Source organism: Watersipora subatra, chromosome 3 (assembly GCF_963576615.1).
Source record: "Watersipora subatra chromosome 3, tzWatSuba1.1, whole genome shotgun sequence".
NCBI classification, from domain to species: domain Eukaryota; kingdom Metazoa; phylum Bryozoa; class Gymnolaemata; order Cheilostomatida; family Watersiporidae; genus Watersipora; species Watersipora subatra.
Window position 1 is genome coordinate 24,758,669 of NC_088710.1, and position 24,146 is coordinate 24,782,814.

Here is a 24,146-nt window from a genome sequence, read left to right on the forward strand (position 1 = left end):
TTTTAAAATGGCATAATTCTGGCTACAGGCTATTTTTTAAAGAAATAAAACAAATCCTATTGATTCCAATGGCATGACAGCTTTTTCCACTTGGTTGGGCCTCCTTCCTCTGGCGTGGTGGAGTGCCATTGACTTTATTTATGCCCAGCAAGCCTGAAAAAAGGTATTTTTCTCAGTCAGCCTGACCTAGCTAGCCCGAGCCAGCTGGAGCATGAATTTGCCTATTTGGCATCGCGAAGCTAAACTGTTTTCTTTTCTTATTTATTTTTCTTTTGCTACGGATATGATTGCCTGTACTAATGAAATTAAGGTGTGCCAATTAATGTTTTGCTGACTTACGCTCGGCATTGTTCCTGTAAAAGCTAAAGTTTCCTTTGAATTTTACCTGAAAGTTTTTTAAGATGCAGAAAAAATCTGCACAACAATAAATGCTGTTGGCAGACAAAAGAACTATTTTATGTTTTTGTAATTTAGCAAAAACTTGCTACAAAAGAACAACACTGCCATCTTTGAAGCTTATTGAAATGCTGACCCACACTTTCTGATGTCCTAAGAATTAAGATATTTTAATATATCTAGTATGACAACTGTGTAGGTTAATCAGTTTCACTAATCAAGACCTTTGGGTTGCTAGTAGATTTTCCTTGAGCAACAGTACTACTGAGAGTAATTATTTCGTGTTTAGCATTGATAGTAATGTAGTAAGCTGTGACACTATTTAGGAACCGTCCAGCATGTATTCACTCACAATTTTAGTGGAACTGCAGAAAAAGGTGTATGGGCTCAATTAAAACCACATTTGTGGTATTTTTTGACATCAGCTAAAGTAAAATGTTAAGCTGATTAAAATGATAGCACAATATTGCTAGCAAAAATTATATTTATAATACATAATGAACTATACCCATTTTCTTTCGAAGTTAGTTTTAATCAAATAGGTACCTGTAATTACATCCAGATAAACCAGTTAATTTGCTAACAAAAGAGTTTATTTATCTAGCTAACAGTCAGCGCTTATAATAATATCATGGTAATTATGTTCAAACATATATATGCAATGTTTTTAGTAAATCAGGTAATTTCTACACTATTTGCTTTTTAAAGAAAAAATCTATGGCTTTGCCGTCACATAATTTTACACGCCAACATACACCTGCGGATAAGTCCACCAATATGAACATGTAAAACCGCTTTGGACAAGTGTATACATACACACACTCATAAATATACACAGGTATAATTGCACAAATGTTTGAGTACAAATGCATGTAGAAATATTTGCTATTGCATCTATGCAAACACATGAAAATCTATATCTAAATTAGTCAAGCATACCTGTATTTACATATACGAGTTTTTCATATAAATATATGTATTATTTATGAAAAAATATATATGCTGATGCAATTACATGTATGTAAACATGTGTAACCATGCATACATGAGCTATCACAAATGTGCCTACATACACTATGTATGCACACATGTAAACTTGCAACTATTCATAAATTTTTTCGCACATACACATTTATGTCTAATTTCTCACCTACACTAGTGCATTCAAGCATATATTCTCACATGCCTTCTAACATATTGCACACACTTGTAAATAGTGTAAATATGAGTCAATATTGTACTCCACAAACTTTAAATGATTTTATGCACTGAAAATGAATGTAAACCCTACTTACTAATCTCACCTATGAATATCAATTTAACTTCACTTAATCGACAAGCAATGAAGTATCATGGAGCAGATTTTCTATTTTTGTGTTCGTATCCCTGTGGATACTTAGAAGATTTAGTGCCCATAATGCAATTTAGGGTGATCTTTTGTTTGTCTCAGGCCAGAGAATGAAGTATAAAGTAGCAAATCAAACTACAACACTCGTTTTGGGTCAAATATAAGCGCTGAGTTAGGAGACAAAGAATGTTGCTACTGTTACTCGCTATTATTCCTATGGCGACTATTGAGGACATATTTGACATAGAGCAATGCGTACCTTGTTGTGGGTGATGGTAGTTGATTATTGCTGTTTTTGTTTTTGATGTCAAAAACTGATTAGAACCGGATGATAAAATTGAATAAAAGAAGCACCAGACACTCAACGGTTTTAATTTTTTATTTTAATTTCAACTGACAACAAATCTGATTTTTTTGGGTGGTCAGAGCATTTCAGTCTATTTTGATATGCAGCACAGCTTTACAGACACACTCTGGCTATATCTACAAACTGACACAAAACATTACTAATGCATCATTTAATTTGCTATGTCATGTACAGGTTCGGTGACACTAATTGAGTCAAACAGACTGGTATTTTAGTTGAGATGTAAAACTCTAAAAACTAGAGCTGCATCATTCTCTGCTCTCTAACCACATGAGTTTTTAATGGTTATAAATTTCTCAACATTTTACCAAAAGCCCTTATACACTGAGAAATATTCACAGTATAATGAATTGTTCCTTATTAAGTTAACTTAACAATTTGTGCATATGACATGGCTTATATAATCTTTTGAATTGTACAAATTTTATTCTCTCAACAAACCAACTTTAATTAAAAACATTATAAATTTGTAGACCAGGCTACTGTGCAGTTATTGAACATTGAGCATAATAATTATTCTGAAGATGATGCTTGTTTTTATCTATGCAGTTATTAGTAAGGTGGTCAAACAGAACTTGGTGCAGGTCTGTTCGATCAGACACACAAAATATGTTATACGTCATCATTATTATCTAAGTATAATTTTTACTGAATGCTTTAAAACATGATGCAGGTCAAAAAAGCTGAATAAGATAGTAAATGCAAACATTTGCCTTAGCTGTTGCTCTGTAAGATGTTTAGCAAGAATTAATTAATTAAGAAAGTTCTAAACGACCGTAAGATCCAATTGTTTAATCTAGTTAGTTTAACATTACTCTTCTTTAGGCGACCTTAAAATATGTGGAATACTATTGAAAATAAAACTGTGCCTCTTTAAATTTTATCTGGTTTATTAAATATCTGCCATCAGTTACATGTATAATGATTACCAAAGCCTGTTAACTTGAACTTGTTGGGCTTTTTTACAAAATTATATTTTTTACAGTAAATATTTGTATTAAATGTGTGTATGTTACTTTGCTTGCTACCAGTAGTAGCATCTGTCAAACAATTCATTAGATCTATGGCAAAAAGTAGGGGGTTGATATGGATTACATAAAAATAATATGTCTGCTTCTACCGCATTTTCCGGTCCTGATGCTGAAATTCTATTAAACCACATATAATCTCAAATATTTTATCTTGATATACCTTTAGTTTATTTTACAAACTGCCTAAAAGTATTTTGAATACAAAAAACTTTGAGCTAAATTTTAAAAATAATTAGAAGTTTTGAATGTTGTCTAAGACAATCTGAATAGGTTTAATCTATACAAAGCTTAACAACTATAGGTTTTTGCCATACGATTAATTAGTTTTGACAGCAGGTATCTACCTCTAGAAAAGGCTACTTACAAATTTAACTGCAACTTGCATGTGGTATTAAACCCTTTGAATGTTTGGTGTATATATAAATGCATTTCAATATGGTAACACTGTACACCAACACAAAAACCTATATTTGAGCGTCATAGCATACAATTTTAACCATTCCCTTATAATATCATTTAATCAGCAGTAGCATTCGAAATGGTGGCACTATAATTTTTGACTTGGTCTTAAGAACATTAAGAAAATCAATTTAACTAATTTACTCGCGAAGCGATGCTAATGTTGCCCATAATTTTCACGCTTCTTCGAACAAATTGACATTCATGCTGCCCGCCTCCACATATTTTCCAATCAGTCTTTCATATATGTTGAAACATCAGATTGAGGTATACAAAGAACTAGTTTGGTTGTAAAAAAACAACTTTGGTAGTTTAACTATGTTTTTGATGCAGTTACTTTCAAATCGTAACAAAACCTAAAGTATAATTTTGTTAATTAGTAAATGTATCCATCACAAGGAAAATTATTACTTTTAGTTTAGTATATATACATATAATACACAAAGTTAAAGATAGATTTGCTTCAATTATCCTATCTTTCTTTGCAGTATAACTCTGCTGATGCCTGTCAGCTGTAACCATGAGCTGTCTGCCCCAATTTTTAACTATCTGATGCTCAGAAAAGTCTGAGTCACTTTCGTTGGGACTTGAAGCATAGTAAAAAAAATTTAGTTTGTTGATAAAAAGTGTAGATTCAGCGCGGATGATTCAATGAATGGCACATTTCTTAACAACAAGCATCTTTGAAATCACAAACAACGAGTTTGCTAGCAATAAAATTGATGATGACCTATATAAAAAATATGTTTTCATGATTGGCTAAGGAAAATTTTGTGTATTTGAATGACATTAAAGGAGCAATCACATATTTAAAGTTATTTAATTCATAGCTGCTCTTTTTATCACTTCCAGCAACTACAATAGGCTACCGACACTCTGGGGAGCCAGAATGGAATGGTGAGCTTAAAGACCTTAAGAGTAAACATCAAATAGATGAGCAAGAGATTAAAACAGATATTGGAGAGAATCATATAACTCACCTAACAATGGATGGAGATTGCCACCTGTCACTTGTTGACATTGCCCCTCACATGACCCATTTACGTTTGCGAAACACTTCTGCAGTAGAAAGGTAGGATATTGGAGATGTGAAACAAAAGGCTTTTGTACTTTTTGGTATAGCTTAAGTTCCCAGTGTTTTTACAGGTTTAAACGGCTGTTTGGAATGTATTTTAGTCTGAAAGAGTTCACCAGCCTCAAGAAGTTGGAGCTTTGCCATATTGACCTCTCTCTAGAATGGCCAAGCTTGCCTTCAAACTCTCTTGAAGAACTTTCTGTTATTGAATGCAAATTGGAAACTCTTTCCAGCTGGTAATTCAGTTAATTTGTTTTGTATAATTCAACTATAACGCATTAGATATCGAACAAAGGTAAAAATTGCATTAATAAATTTCTAAGAATAGAATTTTCTAAAGGTTTGAAATTAGTCATATGCTACCAGAAGGTTGTGACAGATGTGAGTTTACTCTATTATAGTTAATATTTACTATAATAAGAATCGTGCTTGTCAGTTTTTCTGTCTGAAGTCACACAAATACTGTTAGAGAAAATATTGCACTGAACATTGTATGATCTCTGAGTTTTGGTTTCCCAGCTAGCTCACTACCATCAGTGCCACTCAACAACCTTTCTACATCTAATAATATTTGAGCACATACTTATTACACATGTAAACCTCTAATGGTGCACATGACTGTCAGAGTTTTGGTATATATAGCATTTAATAATTGATAGCCTTTCAACATCTAATAATAATTGATCACATACTTATTACACATGTAGACCTCTCATGGTCCACAGGGCTGTCAGAGTATAATTGGTATATATATCATTTAATAATTGATAGCCTTTCAACATCTAATAATAATTGAGAGCATACTTATTACACAGTAATGTAAACAGGCCATTGTTGTTTGTATTTTATTTACCCTACTATTTTTGATGTAACTATTTGTTGCATATTTTCAGTATTGTATTTTAGCCTTTATTGCTTTGGATGTTTTAAAAGCCAAACGTAGGAAATGTTTACTTTTGCTTTTTTATTCCATCATCATAAATATATAACATTTTATTAAAAATAAACACGATCTATATATACCCGTTTCTATTTGTATTATGCAGTATACAGTACATCTTATGGTGTAAAATGTTGAAAACATACTTTACCGAATTATATCTCCAAATTTACCAAAGTTTTTCCTCATATTGGAACCGATTAAAACCTACATAATTTTATTTTAATGGAAAAAAATTGTTTCGAATCTCAAAAAACTCAGTTAGCAATGCTAGATCAATCTGACACATAACGTAATTTAACAGGTAAGACACAACAGCCTTTTGGAACGATTATGTTCGATAACTGAGGTTCCACTGTACGTTACTGTAAGTTATGAACTTTTAATTTACAGTGATTTGAAAACATTCAAAGTTGTTTTATTTATTTTTAATTTAGTTATCCTGCACAAAACCTTTTAGTCATGATATGAAGTTTGAAAATTCCAGTGTTAAGTAAAAATGTAAAGTTGTTAAGTTAAAGAGGTAAAGTAAGCAGGCCATTGCTGTTTATATTTTCTTTTCCCTACGATTTTTGATGCAAATATCTGTTGCATTTTTGCTGTTTCATTATCTATTTTTGCAACTTTTAGTATTGTATTTTAAACTTTAAAGCTTTGGATGTTTTAAAACCCACCCATATAAAATTTTTAATTTTGCTTTTTGGTTCCAGCATCATAAATATTAAACATTTTATTAAAATTAAACATGATCTATATATACCCGTTTCTATTTATAGCATGCCAAATACAGTACAGCTTATGGAGTAAAATATAGAAAACATACTTTACCAAAGTAAACTCCGAATTTACCCAAGTTTTTCTCACCTTGGAACAGACTAAAATCTAGATAATTTTATTTTAATGGGAAAAACTGTTTCGGATCTCAACAAACTCGGTTAGCAATGCTAGAACAGTTCCGCAAGAATAGGTTGAACTTTACGTTATTAAAAGCTATACGTCACAAAAAGTTATGAACTTTTAAATTTACAGTGGTTTGAAAACATTTTCTTTATAATATGAAGTTTGAAAGTTACAGTTGTTTGAAAAATTTCGAAAACCTTAACAGTTGTTTTTATTTTGTTAAATGTTATTCATTTTGTTAATTATCATTTATTTTAAAAGCAATATAGTATAGTACCAAGCGCTTTTTCCTTTCCTCAACAGCCGATATTTCGTTCTTTAAATGCGTGTTTCAAAAAATTCTCTATCCGTGCTCACTTTGTGTTTTAGCTTACACATTTATCCTTCTAAACCTAACCAATTAGTAATCATTTGTAATTATTTTCAAGTTTTACAAAAATCATTTCTAAGATTAATGTAAGATTATTTGTAAGATTTATCGTTAGTATCAGTTATTCTTCAATCTCTTATATTTACAAACATTTACATACTTTGAGAAATATATATATATATATATATATATAGGTAGATTTACATTCTCTTTTTCCATTTATAAACTTTGTATAACTTTTTAAGTTTATAATATAAGTTTTTACCGTGGCTACGTTATCGTTTTCATTGCAACTTGCATTTTTTAAACATAAATTGAGCTTAATATCTGTTAGAAGCTTAACCATTATTCATTGTTCTATCACTGTCACCTATTATTACTTAGTTAGTTTCCAACATTTATGATTAATATTAATTTGTCATTCAACCATTTTTGACAGAAACTGTTCTAATAAAATTTCAACCCCAAAATACTACCATATTCTGTCATATTTCTTTTATTAATCTTAGACAAATTAGAATAAATTAGACATTGTCTAATACCTCCAAAGAAAAGAACCCATTCTGCACAAAATCATTCCCTCATTATATAAAGTTTGAAAGTTACAGTTTGACAAAGTATGATAACTTTCACAGTTGTTTTTATTTTCTTTCCTAATTTATTTCAACTACAGAAAAAACTGCTCTCATGATATGTAGTTTGAAAGTTAGAATGGTAAATGTTGCTATATGTTAAGGATAAATCAATTTTCTGTTCAAAGACTTTTTATTACCCTGACAACGCTGAGTGGTACAGCTACGTAGTACAACATATTTCAAAAGTGTTTGTTTTTTCTAACTGAAGTCCACTAATCTAAAACTATAGCTTTAACAATGTATTTTATTTTTAAGTTATTTGGCCGCACAGTGAGTAGGAAATGGCTGAAAATCGATGATGGAAAATTTGCTGCTACTTTGATCAGACCTTGGCCGCGACATAAAATAGCCTTCTGGTCATTTCTAGAGTTGCAAAATTATCACCATAGATTTATTAAAAGACTAAAGTTGCCATTTTAACTTGGAAACCAATGCTAGCGTGATGGCCTTGAGAGCTTTAATATCAAAATGGCAGAAAAGCTAAGAAAGGGTTCTTGTGTAGCATTTTAAAATGCTGTCAGCGGATGAGTGAACCTATTGTGTCACGCAAAGAACATTTAGCCATTGTAATTATGATTTTGCATTTCAAACCTCAGCAGTATGTAGGAGTTTAAAACACAAGAGGACAAAACTCACTAGCTTAGCTGCTCTAAAATGCCTTCCTTCAAAGACTACCAAATAAGTAGATGAAGATGCTAATACCCTACAAAAAAGAAAGATATATCTTGAACTAGCAGAAACTGAGCCAGCAGGAGTGCGAGGATTGCCACCAATGCCAATGTATGGCCAATATCAACCCTCCAATGGAGGACATGAACCACCTTGACATACCTTCACTTTGGAAGATTGTCTATCGGTCAAAGCAGCCTTGTACAGACTTGCATCATTAGGGCCATGGAAGTCATTTCAAACTCTAGTTTCAGGACAGTATGGTGTGAGTTACCAATAACTACTGCCTTTCAGGCTTCACTGGCACATCATCATGTAAGCAATTAATGTCACAACTAGCTACCTTGTAATAATGCAACTTTATGCGCTCCAAAACGATCTTTCACAAAAAATCATTTTTAAGCTGCAACTGCTTGATTATCAAGGGTGGCACCATAGGTTAGAGCATGGAAGGGACATCCAGAAAATTCTGTCCAACTACTGAACAGGCTTCAAATATTAAAAAGAAGGTAGTATAGAGCTATCTCCAGATACAAAGACACAAACAACTGGACCAAAGACACTACACAGCAATAGGAGCAGAATGATGCACTCACCACCATAACAGATGATCATCAAAGCCATGAGAAGAATGAATTCTACCAGAAAAAAAACTTGGACAACAATGGATAGAGGACCCAAACTCAAGGCTCACTATTTAAGCCATGCAAAAACAAACTATACTGGACATGTCCATTGAGCAACCAGGAATCAGCACAGTTCTGTAGATTCTACTCAGTTTCGCACTCAGTTTTTAAAAATGCTAAAAATTACATGAATTAGAAGAAAGTGACAAAGGATTTGCTCTAAAATCAGCGGAAACCACTAGTTGAGCCAAAAAAATAGAATGCACCTTTTGGTGGTCAAACAGTGCTGACTGCCATTTAAAGAACAAAGTTAAACGAAAGATTAAAACATGGCAAGACTGTCAGCGCTCTAAATGAATGATCCAGTTTAAAAGCAGAGTTGAAAACCATTTGTCTGCAATTCAACTTTGTAACCTTGTCAGGTTGTGGCCATCAATTAGTTTGGCCGGCTAAATACCATTGGATATCGAAATATTCCCATTTTAGTGTATTTGTATTTAACTGTTATACTACTTATAAAACTACACAGCCTTTTTATTTCTATTGATAAAGGCAAGTGACACTGACAATCTGGCAGAAGCCTATTAGGCTTTCTAACAAAATTATATAACCTACAGGATGAATTTATTCGCGGAGTTAAGTTTTGCGCAAATTGCCTTTTTCATGTATATTGGCGGACTAATTTATTCGCGGGCGAACACAATCACTCTCTATTAAGAGTTAACTCTATTGCGGCTAGCAATAGAGTTAACTCTTCGCATGCGCACACCGCGTGTTTCGGTTTCTATTTAGCTTACAACTACGAGTCGATTATGCTAAGCGATAAATTTTTTGCTGCGTTCAGAGGTTTTCACAATTATTCATCGATTTTGAGGCCTTGGATGAACCAAAAACTTGTGGTGAGTAATGAGTTTTTTTCAAAATCATTTACTAAATTAATAATTGAATTTTACTTTGGTTCTTCGGTAAAACACAATATTTGTTTTCCATCCTTACCGCTTTGTTTCAGTGTGAGGGAGAAATATTTTCCATCATACACGGAGGCACAATGACTGCAAGGGTGGTATATGTCATTCCTAGAAGATCACCAATCATTCGGGGAGGTTTTGAAATTGAGGTAGAAGTGACCGCAGCTGCTAACAGGGAGAATATATTTGTTTTTAAAAAGTAACAAAAACGCCTTTACGAGCACAAATTTTTGGCCAATCGGCAGAACTTTGCCTCGAGGAGAGTTGTGATGATAACTTCCTTTCTAGCCATGTAGTAGCGAGAGAATCGCTTTCAAAATCTACCCAAAACAGTGACAGCGATATAGAGCTGCTATTACCAAAATAACTAGTCAGAGAGCACCAATACACACTTGTATTTACTTATCAAAATTATCAGTTTAATTTTATTGCCAGACAACTGCCATATGGGCTAAACTGTTTTTATTTACCCCATTCATCATTTGTAAAATTTTATTTGTATTTGAAATGTTTTATTTGTACACTTAAGTTTGTAATAAATCATAATATATCTATACACGAAATAGAATATATAATATCATCATGTTTGCGGCAGCAATATCAAGGAGTTGTTGTTGATGAAGAGTTCTAGGTTGACTGGTTGTTTCTCTGCCAATATTCCTGCCTTGGTGAATATTACTACTCATCTCTAGTTTTCGTAATCGGAATAAGTTTTGTTTCATTCTCAATCTGCAGTAAACACAAAAAAAAATATTAATAAGTGTAAAGGAATTACAAAAACAATAGCTTAAGTATTTAATGAAAGCATTTAGTTTTTAAACAAGAATTAACTATTGCAGTTAATTATAGAAAAACGTATCTGCAATGCAAATCAAATACATACCATAATGTTCAGATCAGAATCATTATCATCCTCAACTTCCGTATTAGAGGTTGATGAAGTTGATTTCAATGTAAAAAGACTAAATGGGAGATTTTTCCGATGACAATGCCTTGCTGAATAACTTGTGAAAACCTTGAATAATGTTGTAAAGAAGTTCGAGGCATTGACAATGGCGCTAATTCGAAGCCTCGGCGATGATTTTAAAAAGTTTTGGAACTCGGCTACAATTAGTACTTCAGCCTAGCGGCTATTTTTTGCAATAATGCCATTTTTCATGGTATCTTTTGACAACCTGGAATTATTTTGTAAAGAATTGTGATGCATTGGTGATGGGGCTAACTCGAAGCTCCGGCGATGATTTTAAAAATATTTTAGAACTCAGTTACGTTTAGTATTTATGCCTAGCGGCTAGTTTTTAATTTTAGGCAGTAGTTATTTTCCCTTGTGATTACAAAATAGAACTAAATTATTCCCAGAATCTAATAATTCGCGGAATTGACTGTTCGCGAAGTCGCGAATTTTTATATCCATCAAATATTTTCATCCTGTAAGGTAGTAAAAAGTGCAAAGCACTTGTTTAACAAGCAAGAAAAATCATGAACAAGCGTAAGCATAAGCAATGCAAAAATATCATTAACTATATTCCACACATTACAATTCAATCACTTCCCTTATAGAGTTATGCAATAGCCCTTCTAAATGGGAGAGATTTTACCATAGCAAATGTGCTGGATGAGATAGTGTAATATGTATTTTAAGTGCCCAGAGCTATACATTTGTATCAAGGGGCTGCATTCCAGTTGGGGCTTTTCCAAGCTCTGAGATGTTGTGAACTGTGGATATATGACACACATAACCTCTCCCTAACTGCTCACTAACATGATTTGACCACAGGGCTACTCAGTCGGCAGGAAACTTAAGTTGACTCTGGTTAACTTACCTAAAGCTCTATTTGTTGAAAAGGACACCAACACTTGTGATCGACTCCCACCACTAGTATTGAGAAACATACCTACCAGGCTAGACAACATGATATGTTAATATGCTAATTTATGATGCTTGCTGGGAAGGCCCAGTATCGCCAGATGTGTGACACCACGAGAATGATAGGGATTTTTATATAGAGTTCGAAGTAAAAAATCTTGTACATGTATTCATATCGTGAAGAAAAATTGGCAATTTTTGGTAAGATGGCTGGCAGTAAGCCGATAGCTAAATTTGTACATTGAGGACATTGAAAGAGTAAAAGAAATGTATTCAGAATGTAAGAAAACTATTGCAAGATAGACAGGCTATATTGCAAGCTGAGGAGGTGCATAATGCGGTGGTGGCTAAAATCCTACAGAAGTAAAGGAAATGAAGCTTTGATCCAAGTTTATTGAACTCTACCACATCCCAAAAGTGTTACTTATCACGTCTGAAAAGAGAGGAGAAGCAATGAAACAATTCAGCACCCAGAATAGATCAAATTGGTTGTGACTGAAAACACATCTTCATATGACTCAACATATAAACTATTGAACCTCACTTTGATTACACCGCCTAATGATACCCTCACAATGAATGATATATTTCCACCTTTGGCAATAGAGACACTACACCAGCAAACCTGCCGAATATGACTTACTCCAATAATCGAGTAATATTGACTTACCAATCTTTTCATGGGTAGAGTTCAAGTCTGAGTTTAACCATTCAATCAAGTATAATGTCTGTGTTAAAAAAAACTCGCTGAGTCAACTTTGCTCAACAATTTTGAACTCTACCAACACCCTTCGTAAAGATTATATCTCATACACAGTTTATGACTTTCTTCGACTCCAATGATGAAGTCAAACTCTTAAAAGAGTGATGAATTAAACAAATATTGTTGCATATATTTAAAAAGTAGAAAACTCAGTTGTAAAAAGATCCAACAGCACTGAATGAACAAATATCAGTGACAAACCTTAATAGAGTACACTGTAACATGACGATGACACCTCAAATCTTTATTGAACTTCAATAGTAACCCTCATATTTTTATTATGTTTTTGCAATGATTATAAAACTTTTTACATTAAAGCATTTTACAACCGGTCAAATGCTTAGAGTTTTGACTATCAAAGAAATTAAAATGTTGCTGATTCCATCAGAGAAAAGAATGGAAATTGCAAAGTTTAGAAAGTTTAAAAGAATTTGTGCTGTTGAACTATCAGCAACAGTCCTAACCCTGGCTTTGAGTATTGGTTGTCTAATGTTATATACATTTTGAGTGCTGTAGCTGTGGACCTTGAGTAGTAAATTGGGTAATAACTAGAGCGACCGTTTTTCTTCCAGCTTTAACTGGGTACCTTCAGGGCATAAGACTTTCACCTGCATGAGCACAAGTACAGTAAGCACAAGTAGTAGTGTATAATTATTGTGCATATACATCTGTAGAGTTTTTATGGTAACCTAGTAATGATATATTATTTGCTTTATTCATTTGTTCTGTGCTTGATTCATGTCTAATACTGGTATGTGTGATCTCTCCCTGTAAATGGGCTCTACGTTTTCTGGAGAATTTTTATAGGGGTCATAAGTTAAGTTCATGAACAATTACACTTCCTTCACAAATAACATTGATGATCCAAAGTTACAATCAACAGTTGAAAAGATTTATTCTTTCTACAGTGCAAGCTGAAATTTTAATGGTTTCTCAAACTATAGACCTACATGTAGTCTATGATAAAATTGTTGTTATTGTTTACACTTTGAGTTTCACAATAATGTTATGAAGTAGGTATTCTGATGAAAATGAATGTTTTTTCACTCTTTTCTGTAGACAGGTTTTTACACATAATTCATAAAAATATTACCACAAAAATTTAAAAAATTTTGATGAGGTCCCACCTAATTGGTCATAGAGTCAAAAGCTTCAGTGTACTTAAACTTCGTGAATGATTGCCTTATTTGTTGACTTAATTATAAGACCTAAATTAATTGTTTTCCAGATTCTTCTGTTCCAATATATTAATGTTACATTAGAGTTGATAAGTAAATATTTATTATCATATTACAGTTTTCTACTAGTTGTTTACCCAAAGATCTAGTGGTTCGTAAGTTGCTTAAATGAGATTTTTAACTGGACATACATGTACATCAGTCTCGCTCGGTTCAGTTCTAATGCATATTTCCTATGGTGTATGAATGCACGTGATGAGTTAATGAGACAGTTATTCTCACTTTTAAAAAATGAAAAATATTGTTTGATTGTGATTCATGTTTTTCAAGTGAATGAGATCAAAAAATATTGTTAATGTATAGGATGATGAGCTTAAAACGAAATCTGAAAGTTGTTAATTCGTATTAAAACTACTGATGTGCACTTCCAAAGTTATTTGAACACAATTTAGCATTCTTATAGTTCAATAAATTACCAGCCTCGTGTACTCTCATTGAGTGACACTAGGAATATGATGCAGTTTGTGGAATACACCATACATAAATTGTAGTTTAACTATTGATAACTGCTCTAAAGAGGGTTTATTTTTACATATTTTATAAAAAAGAAATATAATTAAAGCTTTTCATACTCTTTAGTTGCAAAATGAAAAAGCATAAATAGTTTGTTCTCATTTAACAGGTAACATCAATGTCACAGATTTGCACTGGTCTGACTGTGATATGATAGAAATAACATAAAAGTATTCGTTTAGAATATATAGATAAATAGGAAACTAAAATTAAATATTTTAATTCTAGCAGCAAACACACAAGGTTTTATATTTTTGAATGTTACGAATGTAGTGAAAATGTAATTGATTTAAAAATGGATCCATTGTATGAAGCAGATCTGATAACAAATGCGTCTGTCATGTCTTTACTTGCAGCAGCCAATTGCTCTGAGGTATTTTAAGATAAAATATATCAGAAATCAAGTCAGTATAGTAGAGTGAATATAGTATTTATTGAAGTACTTACTTTTCATTATATTCTTATTATTTATATTACCTTATTTCAGGTTTGTAAAGTTAAAAAACTTAAAGGTATTGAGGATATCACACCCTGAAAGATATTATAAACCCCTCCAATCTTTTCCTGAGCTAGTCACTGAACTTACTTCATTGGAAGTTCTTGATTTGTCTAGCAACGGAATCCACCAAATCCCAGACAGGTATTTAAAACATGAAATTCAGTTCATTGTTTGCTATGCTTACCATGTCAGAGCCTTACCAAGTCTGACTGTTACACTTTAGCTACATCCAAAATATTCTTAGAATGTATTTTGATATTTCACCTCATACTGATAATGGCTGGTTTTATTATAATGGAGTTTCTCATTGCAGTTAAAGATTTTTTGATTGTAGTTTTGAGCACTTAAAACATAGGCGATTTATTTAATAATGAGAGATTAGCACGTTGTGTAAGATACCAAAAAATTTAAATAACATATTTTCATGGTTTAGAGTCAGTTTTTCGCTACAGTAGTTTATAAATCGTCTAAGTTATTCTAACCAGAAGTTTTGTGAATTATATTCAGACTCATTTTAGATAATAATATAGCAAACAACTTGAATTATGGTCAAAAGTGGCAGGGTATTATTCTTTTAAAACAAAGTCTGATTGGTTGTGTCAAATAACCAAATCATTTTTGTGATTTGAGAGAGCAGTATCAATTTTATCAATACATTTTGTCAAATAAGTTTTATTGCTTTGTTTTGTAAATGCGGATGACTGCTTCCAGAATTTATTTATCAATAAACAATGCCAACCTTACAATATAGAGAAATTACAAAAATAATTTTTGTCTTTTGTAACCATCAGGGGAAAATTACCACACAGTTATATTCACAATGGTCCACAAGCATTGACAACAACTTTTATTTTAGATCAAAGCTATTTCTTTCATTATTAAATGAAGGTTCAGATTTGATAAAATGATTTGAATATCATTTTGAAATTATTCCGCTCTGAAGCTGTTGTTGAATATATCCTTATTGGTTCGTCATATAAAAACCGATTATGCTATTTATTACCAAACAAAATTCCTACACTCCACATTAAAAGAACATTCAACATATAAGAAACAAGAACAATAAATATAATGATATGGTTAAATCTTATATGGCTGAAGAGGTTGAATAATTTTATTTGATGCTGAATACTGTGAAAATTTACTGTGATGATAACTCACTCTACAAGTATTTGTAAAGCGAGAATTGAAATTGAATATCAAAGCTTTCAGTCATCCTTCACAAACATTTTTTTTACGTTGTCATTAAATTTTGTTAGCTACAGTTTCCCACTAGTTGTGTGCTAAAATGGTGTCATACTCTATGAAATTCCTCAGTCCAGAATTTTTTTCATAGTGAATCTACATTAAAAATTCTTGTAAAATATAATAAATAGAATAACTTATTTAATTTTATGAAGAGCAGGTACTTCATACTTTTTAAAACTTTAGGTCTATATTTACAAAGCTAAAATCTTTCAAGCTAAATGCAGCAATGATGTTGTAAACGAACTTATTGTAAAATTACCGCAATCATGGTCCATAAAACAGTGAAGTTGATCAGAAAAGTTTTCAATGCAAACCAATAATACTGCAGTTGTGGAACAGCTTACCAATTAAAAACTAAAGTCTAGTCTATTGTTTTTTTTTACAGCCAAAAGGAAGAGTTTGGAGACATCTTGGAATGGATTATACAATTTACATGTGTTTTAAGTCAAAAATTACATCAAATTCTAGCTGATGTTTTAGCCTTTATTGGTCTTAATTTCATTAAATCGACCTTTAAAATGGAGGTAGACCGACGTTACCGCGTCGATCTCATTCACATTGGTCGCAAACTACCAATGTGAATGTCACTAATTGTAGTATCATCAAAAGTTATTTTGATCTTAACCTTATCCCGGGCTACAGAGAGACAACGAACTGGTAGACGCTGTCATTTTTATAATAAAAATCTTGTTTTGCTTTCTCGTAGATGCATACAATATATGTTATTAGCTTTACTTTCCAGAATAGACTTTGCTGTTTAGAAGCAAATGGCAAATCTTTGTAAATGTATGTTGAAGGTGCACACCCAATCAACTTATTGTAAAAGTATCTCAATCATAGTCTATAAAACCAGTGAAGTTGATGAGATAAGTTTTTGATGCAAACCAATAATACTGCAGTTGTGAGACAGCTTACCAATTAAAAACTAAAGTCTAGTTTATTGTTTTTTTTTACAGCCAAAAGGGGGTTTGGCCGTACATGTATTTTACTGTTCTTAAAACGTAAAATCCTTACAACAAACTTTCCTGGAATAGATGATTTATCTTGTAGGAGCACCCACTGTATACCAAAACGTTTAATATTTTGTAAAACATTTCTCCCTAAAGTTTTGAGTTGATAGTGGATTTAAATAGAGGTTAAGAGCGTATGTAACACCTCTGGAATGCATTCTGATCCAAAGGCATTTCTGTGTCAAGTCTTAATTATCACTATAGACACTTTCACAATTAGTGGCCATTTCACCTGAATTATTTTACCGCATGACTGTTAGAAGAAATAGTCATTGTCAGATGCTGAGTCTTTATAATCCATAGGTTTGAGTAAAAAATTTTACATCCTGCATATATATAACATCTCAGTCATTAAGTTGAGGCTGCAGCGTTTGCCTAATTGTCACTTGTTTTTTATAAATTTGCAATATGAGTCTGTGAATGAGTTTTTCATGTATTTAGGTTGAGTGAGTTGACACTGCAAAAATATATGTAAATGTGAAATGGCAAAGCTTATTTGGCTGTTATTAAACAGAATGTTTTTATGGTTAAAACAGGCATATTTTTCAAAACCTTAACACTTTTGTTCTCGTTCTTTTTATTTAAATTTATCGATTTGTTGTGTTTTATTGTGTGATAAAAGTAAGATAACTCTGGTAAAAAAATTAATCATTGAGATAAACAAACTAAGTATAAACATATTACTCACATGTTTTATCTTTGACAAAGTTTGGTTTTTTATAAACAATGTTGAGACTTTCTGAATTATCAAATGGAGTATATTATCATTTTCGTTACATGCAATGTTTTGATAGTTTAAGATAAACATCCTGTTTTTTTCAGACTATTTTAGAAACTGAAAACGATTTATCGTATGCTTTTTTTTAATTATATTTGTAAAGTTAATCAATATTATCATTTGATGCAGTTGTTCTTTTATTATATCAGGGTGTGTATAGGCAAATGATTGTGAGGAGTTCGTGAAGGAGTATTTCTTGTTCAAAATATTTTAGCATGTGTTATCTTTAGCTTTACTATAATAAAAACTGGGACCACCGTCTCGCTTTAAACCTTTGGAAGAAGGTCGGTCTCACACAGGAAGCAAATCTTTGTATTTGGATTCCGGCTAATCACAATATCATCTGTGCCACTCAACCACTTCCCTACATCTAAGAATGATTGTAGAAATAGTTATTACGCGTAACAATCTCTTATGGTACAAGGCACTGCTAGTGTACTAGCATTAATATAATTCTGAGACATCATTTTATTTCATGGTTCACACGCTAATTTAAATCAGCTTTCTTTAGCGCTCAAACACAATTAAAAATTAAAGCCAACCATCTGAAACCTTTTTGCTTATAACTTTTTGGTCGACATTTACATGTATAGCTCATTTATATGATATTTTAAATAGAAAAGTTGATGATAATGAATTGATAGGTTAAAAAAGGTTCTTATTATAAAGCTGGATATTACTGCTGTGTTTAGAGCAAATTTGTATCTTTCAGCCAATTTAATAGAATCAAGGTTAAGAATATGAACATTTCATGAGAGATAAATCTGTTTATAATATTCATTTGCAGCTTAGGCTCTCTTGGGAAATCGCTGAGAGAGTTGAATATCTCTAGAAATCCTATCGAAGTGCTTCCTAAGTCTATCACTACATTGAGTTCACTAGAAGATCTGAACATGTCACATTGCAAGATAAGCCAACTCCCAGAGAGGTGAATATACACATAGTTTGTATGAAGACCTTTTAAGAAAAAACTTTTACTACATGTACCAATTGATGAAGAGTCATGATAACTTGCTGGTGCTTAAACATTGAATATTATAAGAGACCGTGAGTTCATTTAACTCTCCAACTGCCCTAAGATGAAATCAGTATAGTTACTACACATAACTTTTATGACATTTGTTATTCCTTTAGTAAGTTCATACTCTTGAATTTAAAGTAAGTATTATTGTATTATTTAGATTACTTAATCAGAGGTGCCAATCAATCATTGTCTTAAACACTAACATTTACTCCCACATAATCTATATGCCTCTGCATATAGGATATCTCACCTTCCGCTGGCGTGGACCAACAAAGAAATGATAGCCAAAACTTCATCAGTTTATCAGCTACATAGACTTATTAACTTTACTAGACTGGGCAATGCGAAGCCACGGTGTCCTACATAAATAGCCACATTCTTCGTGACGTAACGTCAACGCTTTGTTCACTCGCAGCTCGTCAGGCAAGCGAGTCATCATTGTTTACATTGAAAGAATGACGGAGACAGCTTTGTTGCTACGAGTAATTTGACATAACTACTAAAGTACACAAGATGTTGGCCTAAAAGTTTAGATGTAAAGTTTATACACTACGCATTTCCTACCCTGCAAATTTGGAAACATAAAGTTGAATATTTCATATGTAAAGTGCCAGTAAAAATGTATTTTGATTTATTCAAAAATATTGCAAAACTATCAATGTTGCCCTATGCTATGGGCTAACATGTCAGATAGCTAGGTGTACAAACTAATTTCAGATGCATACACACTGGTAAATGGTACACTGATCGCAGTCTGCCATGAGTATAAATGTTGGGTCTTAGCTGTTATGCAAACAGCATCAGAAAAATCGTAGAAAACAAATGACAAATAGTACACATTTCTAGACATAATTATTGTGACAGGCTACACATGACTAAAGACGTCCCGTCGGCTGAGGTTTGATCTAAGATTAATCTTGTTAGCTGCTACCTTTGTAGTCGCATGGTGAGTTCTAATTCTGTCAAATCTGGATGTGATAGTTTTAACTAACGCTGCGCTGTGAATTGAGCATGAAAATTCCTGATGCAAATTCCTTTGTAAAACCAATGAAAGAGTCTTAGTGACCACCAGCTTGTGTATGTCTGCAGTGACTCCTTGTAAACTGACACACTGCCGTATAATCAGTTTAGAGCCTAGACATATCTTTGTGATGACAGGATGAGGTGTAAACAGACCACCTCTATCTTTTACACTGATTAGTGTCGCATCATCCCTGGTGCATAAATCTGGAAAGGAGGCTATAAAGCTGGTGCAGCCATTGCGGTTGAGTTTTAAGCTTTATACCACATAACCTGCTAAATAAATATCATATGCTAATGTTATTATAGAAAGCATATTTATCAACTGTAAAATAATTTTAACTACATCTCACTGATCTGTTGCAGTCATACTTCAACCTACTCTGCTTTCTATATATCTGCTCTATACACTAACAATAAGTGAAGTAGCTAATACCAAAATACATATATGTACATACCCTGATGATGCACCACAATGTGAGCAGTCATGCAGTTTAGCACATGCAGCAAGGCTGCAATGTGTGCCAGATCTCTTGTTTTGTAGAAAATGTGGAGGAATTGGTTGTATTTACCTACTGATGTACTCAACTATGTCCGATACAGATTTTGGCAGATCGTTTTCCAGCCATTCGCTTGATTCCAAATTATCATGGAAGTCATCATCACTCTTTAGATGACTTTTTCATTGTTTAGATGAGAGAAGTAGGGAGCATGAGTGATCTGAGCATCAAAATCAAGACAGTTAGCACTCAAGCTAGGTGTGATATCTGTTTTCGCTAGTAGAGCTTTCAATGCAGATTTGAAGCTACGGACATCTGGATATTGTTGAAACCTCCCTTGGCCCGAATCTTTGAGAACAGTGTTTCTATATGCTTCTGTCCAAGCTTGTACGGAAGCAAATACTTGGCCTCGCGGAATGTTTGAAAAATGCAATGCCCAATTCCAAGGTACAAAGCAGCGGCAGTTTTGAATCCAATTATAAAAGTTTTACGTTGGCTGGTGTCGAGAGAGCGTCCATCTAGCAAGCTCCACTGTTCTAGGTAGGAGATGATGCCAACAATTTTGTTACTGATATATCTGCAGTTTTTTCTTGTGAGTGGACTTTTATAACCCTTTCCATAAGGGTTGTAGCAGTTCTGAATGTTAAACAGTTGATCTATATGTAATGAAAAGTTTGAAACAAACAAAAGCCATACTTTTTGCAGTAATGCAAGCAAATTCTTTTAGATTTGTGTGGTGTTTTGAAGCCTTTGAAGCTTGTGGTTGAGCGTGTTTACTTTCTTTAAAAGATTCTGTATACGTGTCTCTGGTGTGATTTTTGTTCTACCTCAGGTGCGCTTATGTAGAGGGTCAGGAATGATCTCTTCAGATTGCTTGGCAGCTGTTGGCTCTTCATAGCAAAGTGAAGGTGTCAGGACTGGCTCATCTCGGTCTGGTGAAAATGATGTAGATTGTAGATGGTGTTGGTCGGCATAACAGTCGTCTATGCTTTGGTTGAGTCGTTCATTGATATTTTGGCAGAGAATCAAATACCCTTAGTACAGCAGTAGGCTTTTGTATGGCAACCATCTTCGTACCAAGAAGTCTACGATAAGGGTCTATTGGGAAATGCTCACTGCAGAGCACGGAGTATTTGGAAGGCATCCAGTCCGAACGTTTTACGGCGTTTATCCACTTGTTACGTCTGTCTAGGTGTTTTTCTTTCAATGGAAAAATGTGGAAACTGAGTTCATTACCTTTTGTTGGAGAATTAGAACATCCAAATGCGCAGCAAAAAATTCTATTCCTCTGGCCCTGCTAAATAATCAGTAAATGACTGCATCCCTATGAGACCACCATAAAGTAAAAATCATTCTGGTTGGGTTTTACTACACTCTCAAATACAGCACAGCCATCACCATACTCACCTATTAGCCTATGTCCACCTGCCATGGTGATAAAAAACTTCATGAAATGGGCAACACTTTGTCTATTTCGCGCTTGGTACCTCTTTGTGCGAAACAAGTTTTCAAATATTAGTGCCAGCAATGAACTTTAGGAAAAGATTTTGGAGAAACTATTATTTGTTGTACATATCTCGGAAAAATTCGCAAGATTCTTTGCTCTGTATATCTAGATACTTCTCACAACCACACTTGAAAACAATTGGAGTAAAATTTACCTTCGCATAATTTTCAGTGCCGGTATAGTTGCTCCACTCTCCATGGCTTCCTACTTACAACTACGGCCTGGACTAGGCAAAGCGAACAAACCATCGACGTTATGCCGCAAAGAATGTGGCTATTTAAGTAGGACACAATGCTGAGCCGTGATGCATTAGGTTGTCCAGTCTAGTATGGTTAATAAGTCTATAATCAGCTAGAACACTTGTAGTTTGAAATAAATTATATCACATATTGCTTACATTACTCATAGTTATCCCATGATAATGCGATCGTCGTCTTGCTTAAAGCTTTAGGAAGAAAGTTTGTCCCGCACATTTATCTTATCTGAATATTTGGATTCTTGCCAAGCCTGTTGCCATTTGCACCACTCAATCCACCCTTTCGAACCTTTTATGAGAGTGGGTTTATTATTTTTTATTCTCAGCTTTGGCTCTCTAGAAGTGCTGAGAAAGTTGGATCTCGCTGGTAACAATTTTAGGGAGGACTTTGAGTCTATCACCGCATTGAGTTCACTCGCTGAGCTGAACCTGTCAGTGCATCACATAAGCCAACTCCCTGAGAGGTAAATATACACATAGTTTGTATGAATTTCTAATGAACAACTTTTACTACTTATTGATGAGCAGCCATGTTAACTTGCTGATGACTAAACACTGAATATTATCAGATCCTGTAAAGTTATTTTACTCTCCAACTGCACTAAAGTTGAATCAAGCTGTAGTTGATAAATATTACTTTCATAAAACGTTGTTATTTCTGTAGTACGTCCATACTTATTAATCTAAAGCAAGTACTACTTTGTTATTCAGATTATTTATCCTTTAGTAGTCTGAACCAATTTTAATCTGTACTGAGTTTTCATAAAAACCGCTGTTAGTAACCAAAAGAAGGTTACTCTAAACTGATCGAAGCATATGTCGCAACCACAAAAAGTGCTAATTTTTATTATGATGATATAATTTGTGCTATTTAAAAATACTAAATGTTTAAATGATTATCTTAAAACTTTCTGACAGTAGTAGAACAATTATTTATTTTTTATCTTTCTTGCAGCAGTGCCCAATTGCGTATAACTTATGAGCGCAGTGTATAAGCTTCCTCTAAACCTATCACACAGTGAACTATATTAACCAAACATTCTATCGAGTGACCAAACTCCTTAATGTTAATAATGACATTGTTAGCCAACTTTCAGGGAAACTAAAATGTCAAGAAATAGAAAATGGTAAAATAATTTAATGGTGAAGTTTGTTAAAACTAAAATTTTAATCAATACTTAAATATGAGCACTGAATATGAAAATTGCTAATTGGAAATCTGGAAAATTCTAAGCCGACTGTTATTTCTAAATGGTGTTCTTTTTCAAGATTGTAAGAAGTTTTACTTTTTATGCCAAGTACATGCTTAAATTTAATGTATCTTCTATGTCTTGTTGAGGTGCTGGAACACTGGTCTAAATTTGTTTATATGATCAAAGTTTTCTGAACCCTTAGCTAGCTCTGCATCCTTGTGACTGATATGAAAAAAGTCCATTATCAACGTGAACGTGTTCAGGGTGAATTATATATATCCATACATTAGTATGTCTCTAAACTAATTTGTGGTATTCCAGTAGGATTCAATAAAGTGTTTTCTATTGATACCCAAGTTAAAAAACCTCCTATATATGCTTTCATTGGGGGCACAGTAACATCTTTCCATAGAGGTACTTTGGAGTAAGCTTTCAGCACCAGGGTGCTTCTTCAACTAGTACTGGTGGTATTTGTTGATTTTTGTGACTAAGAATTCCGACACATATGTACCATCTGGATTAACCGGCTCAAAAGATCTTTCAAAATAGTCCACTGGTTTAGCGCCTACCGCTGTGAATACCGGGCCAGTTACTCCAAAAAATTTATACTTTGGTGAGCTTTGTCTCTCTTCAGATGTCTGCTAATAGTACAGACACTAGCATCATCTTGACCTCCATAATCATTAGAACTATTACTAGCTTCTTCCTCGCTTTCATTCTCAGATTCTGATGCAAAATCGGGCCAGTCACCATCTGAACTAGATTCGCTGTTACTATTAGTTCTGGCTACTAACTCTGAGAGGTTATCACAATCAGCTGATATCATACTATCACATCTAGTACCATCACTACTCCCCCTTGCAGCAGCATTAGAAAGACATGGGTAATTTTTTGGAGGTTGCCACAACAGTAAAAAGTTATTACAGTCTGGGAAAACATTCAGAAA

General features: G+C 33.3%; 1 protein-coding gene across 1 annotated transcript in view; it reads left to right on the top strand.

Annotated features, from left to right (window-relative positions):
* Positions 1-1,960: 1,960 nt before the first annotated feature.
* The window catches only part of LOC137390463 (leucine-rich repeat-containing protein 40-like), a 34,226-nt gene continuing 12,040 nt past the window's right edge, over positions 1,961-24,146 (top strand). Inside the window, exons 1-5 of the mRNA XM_068076791.1 lie at positions 1,961-2,009; positions 4,454-4,673; positions 4,778-4,912; positions 18,488-18,628; positions 22,334-22,471. Coding sequence (XP_067932892.1) covers positions 1,961-2,009; positions 4,454-4,673; positions 4,778-4,912; positions 18,488-18,628; positions 22,334-22,471 — 683 coding nt within the window. The remainder of the gene's footprint in view (positions 2,010-4,453; positions 4,674-4,777; positions 4,913-18,487; positions 18,629-22,333; positions 22,472-24,146) is intronic.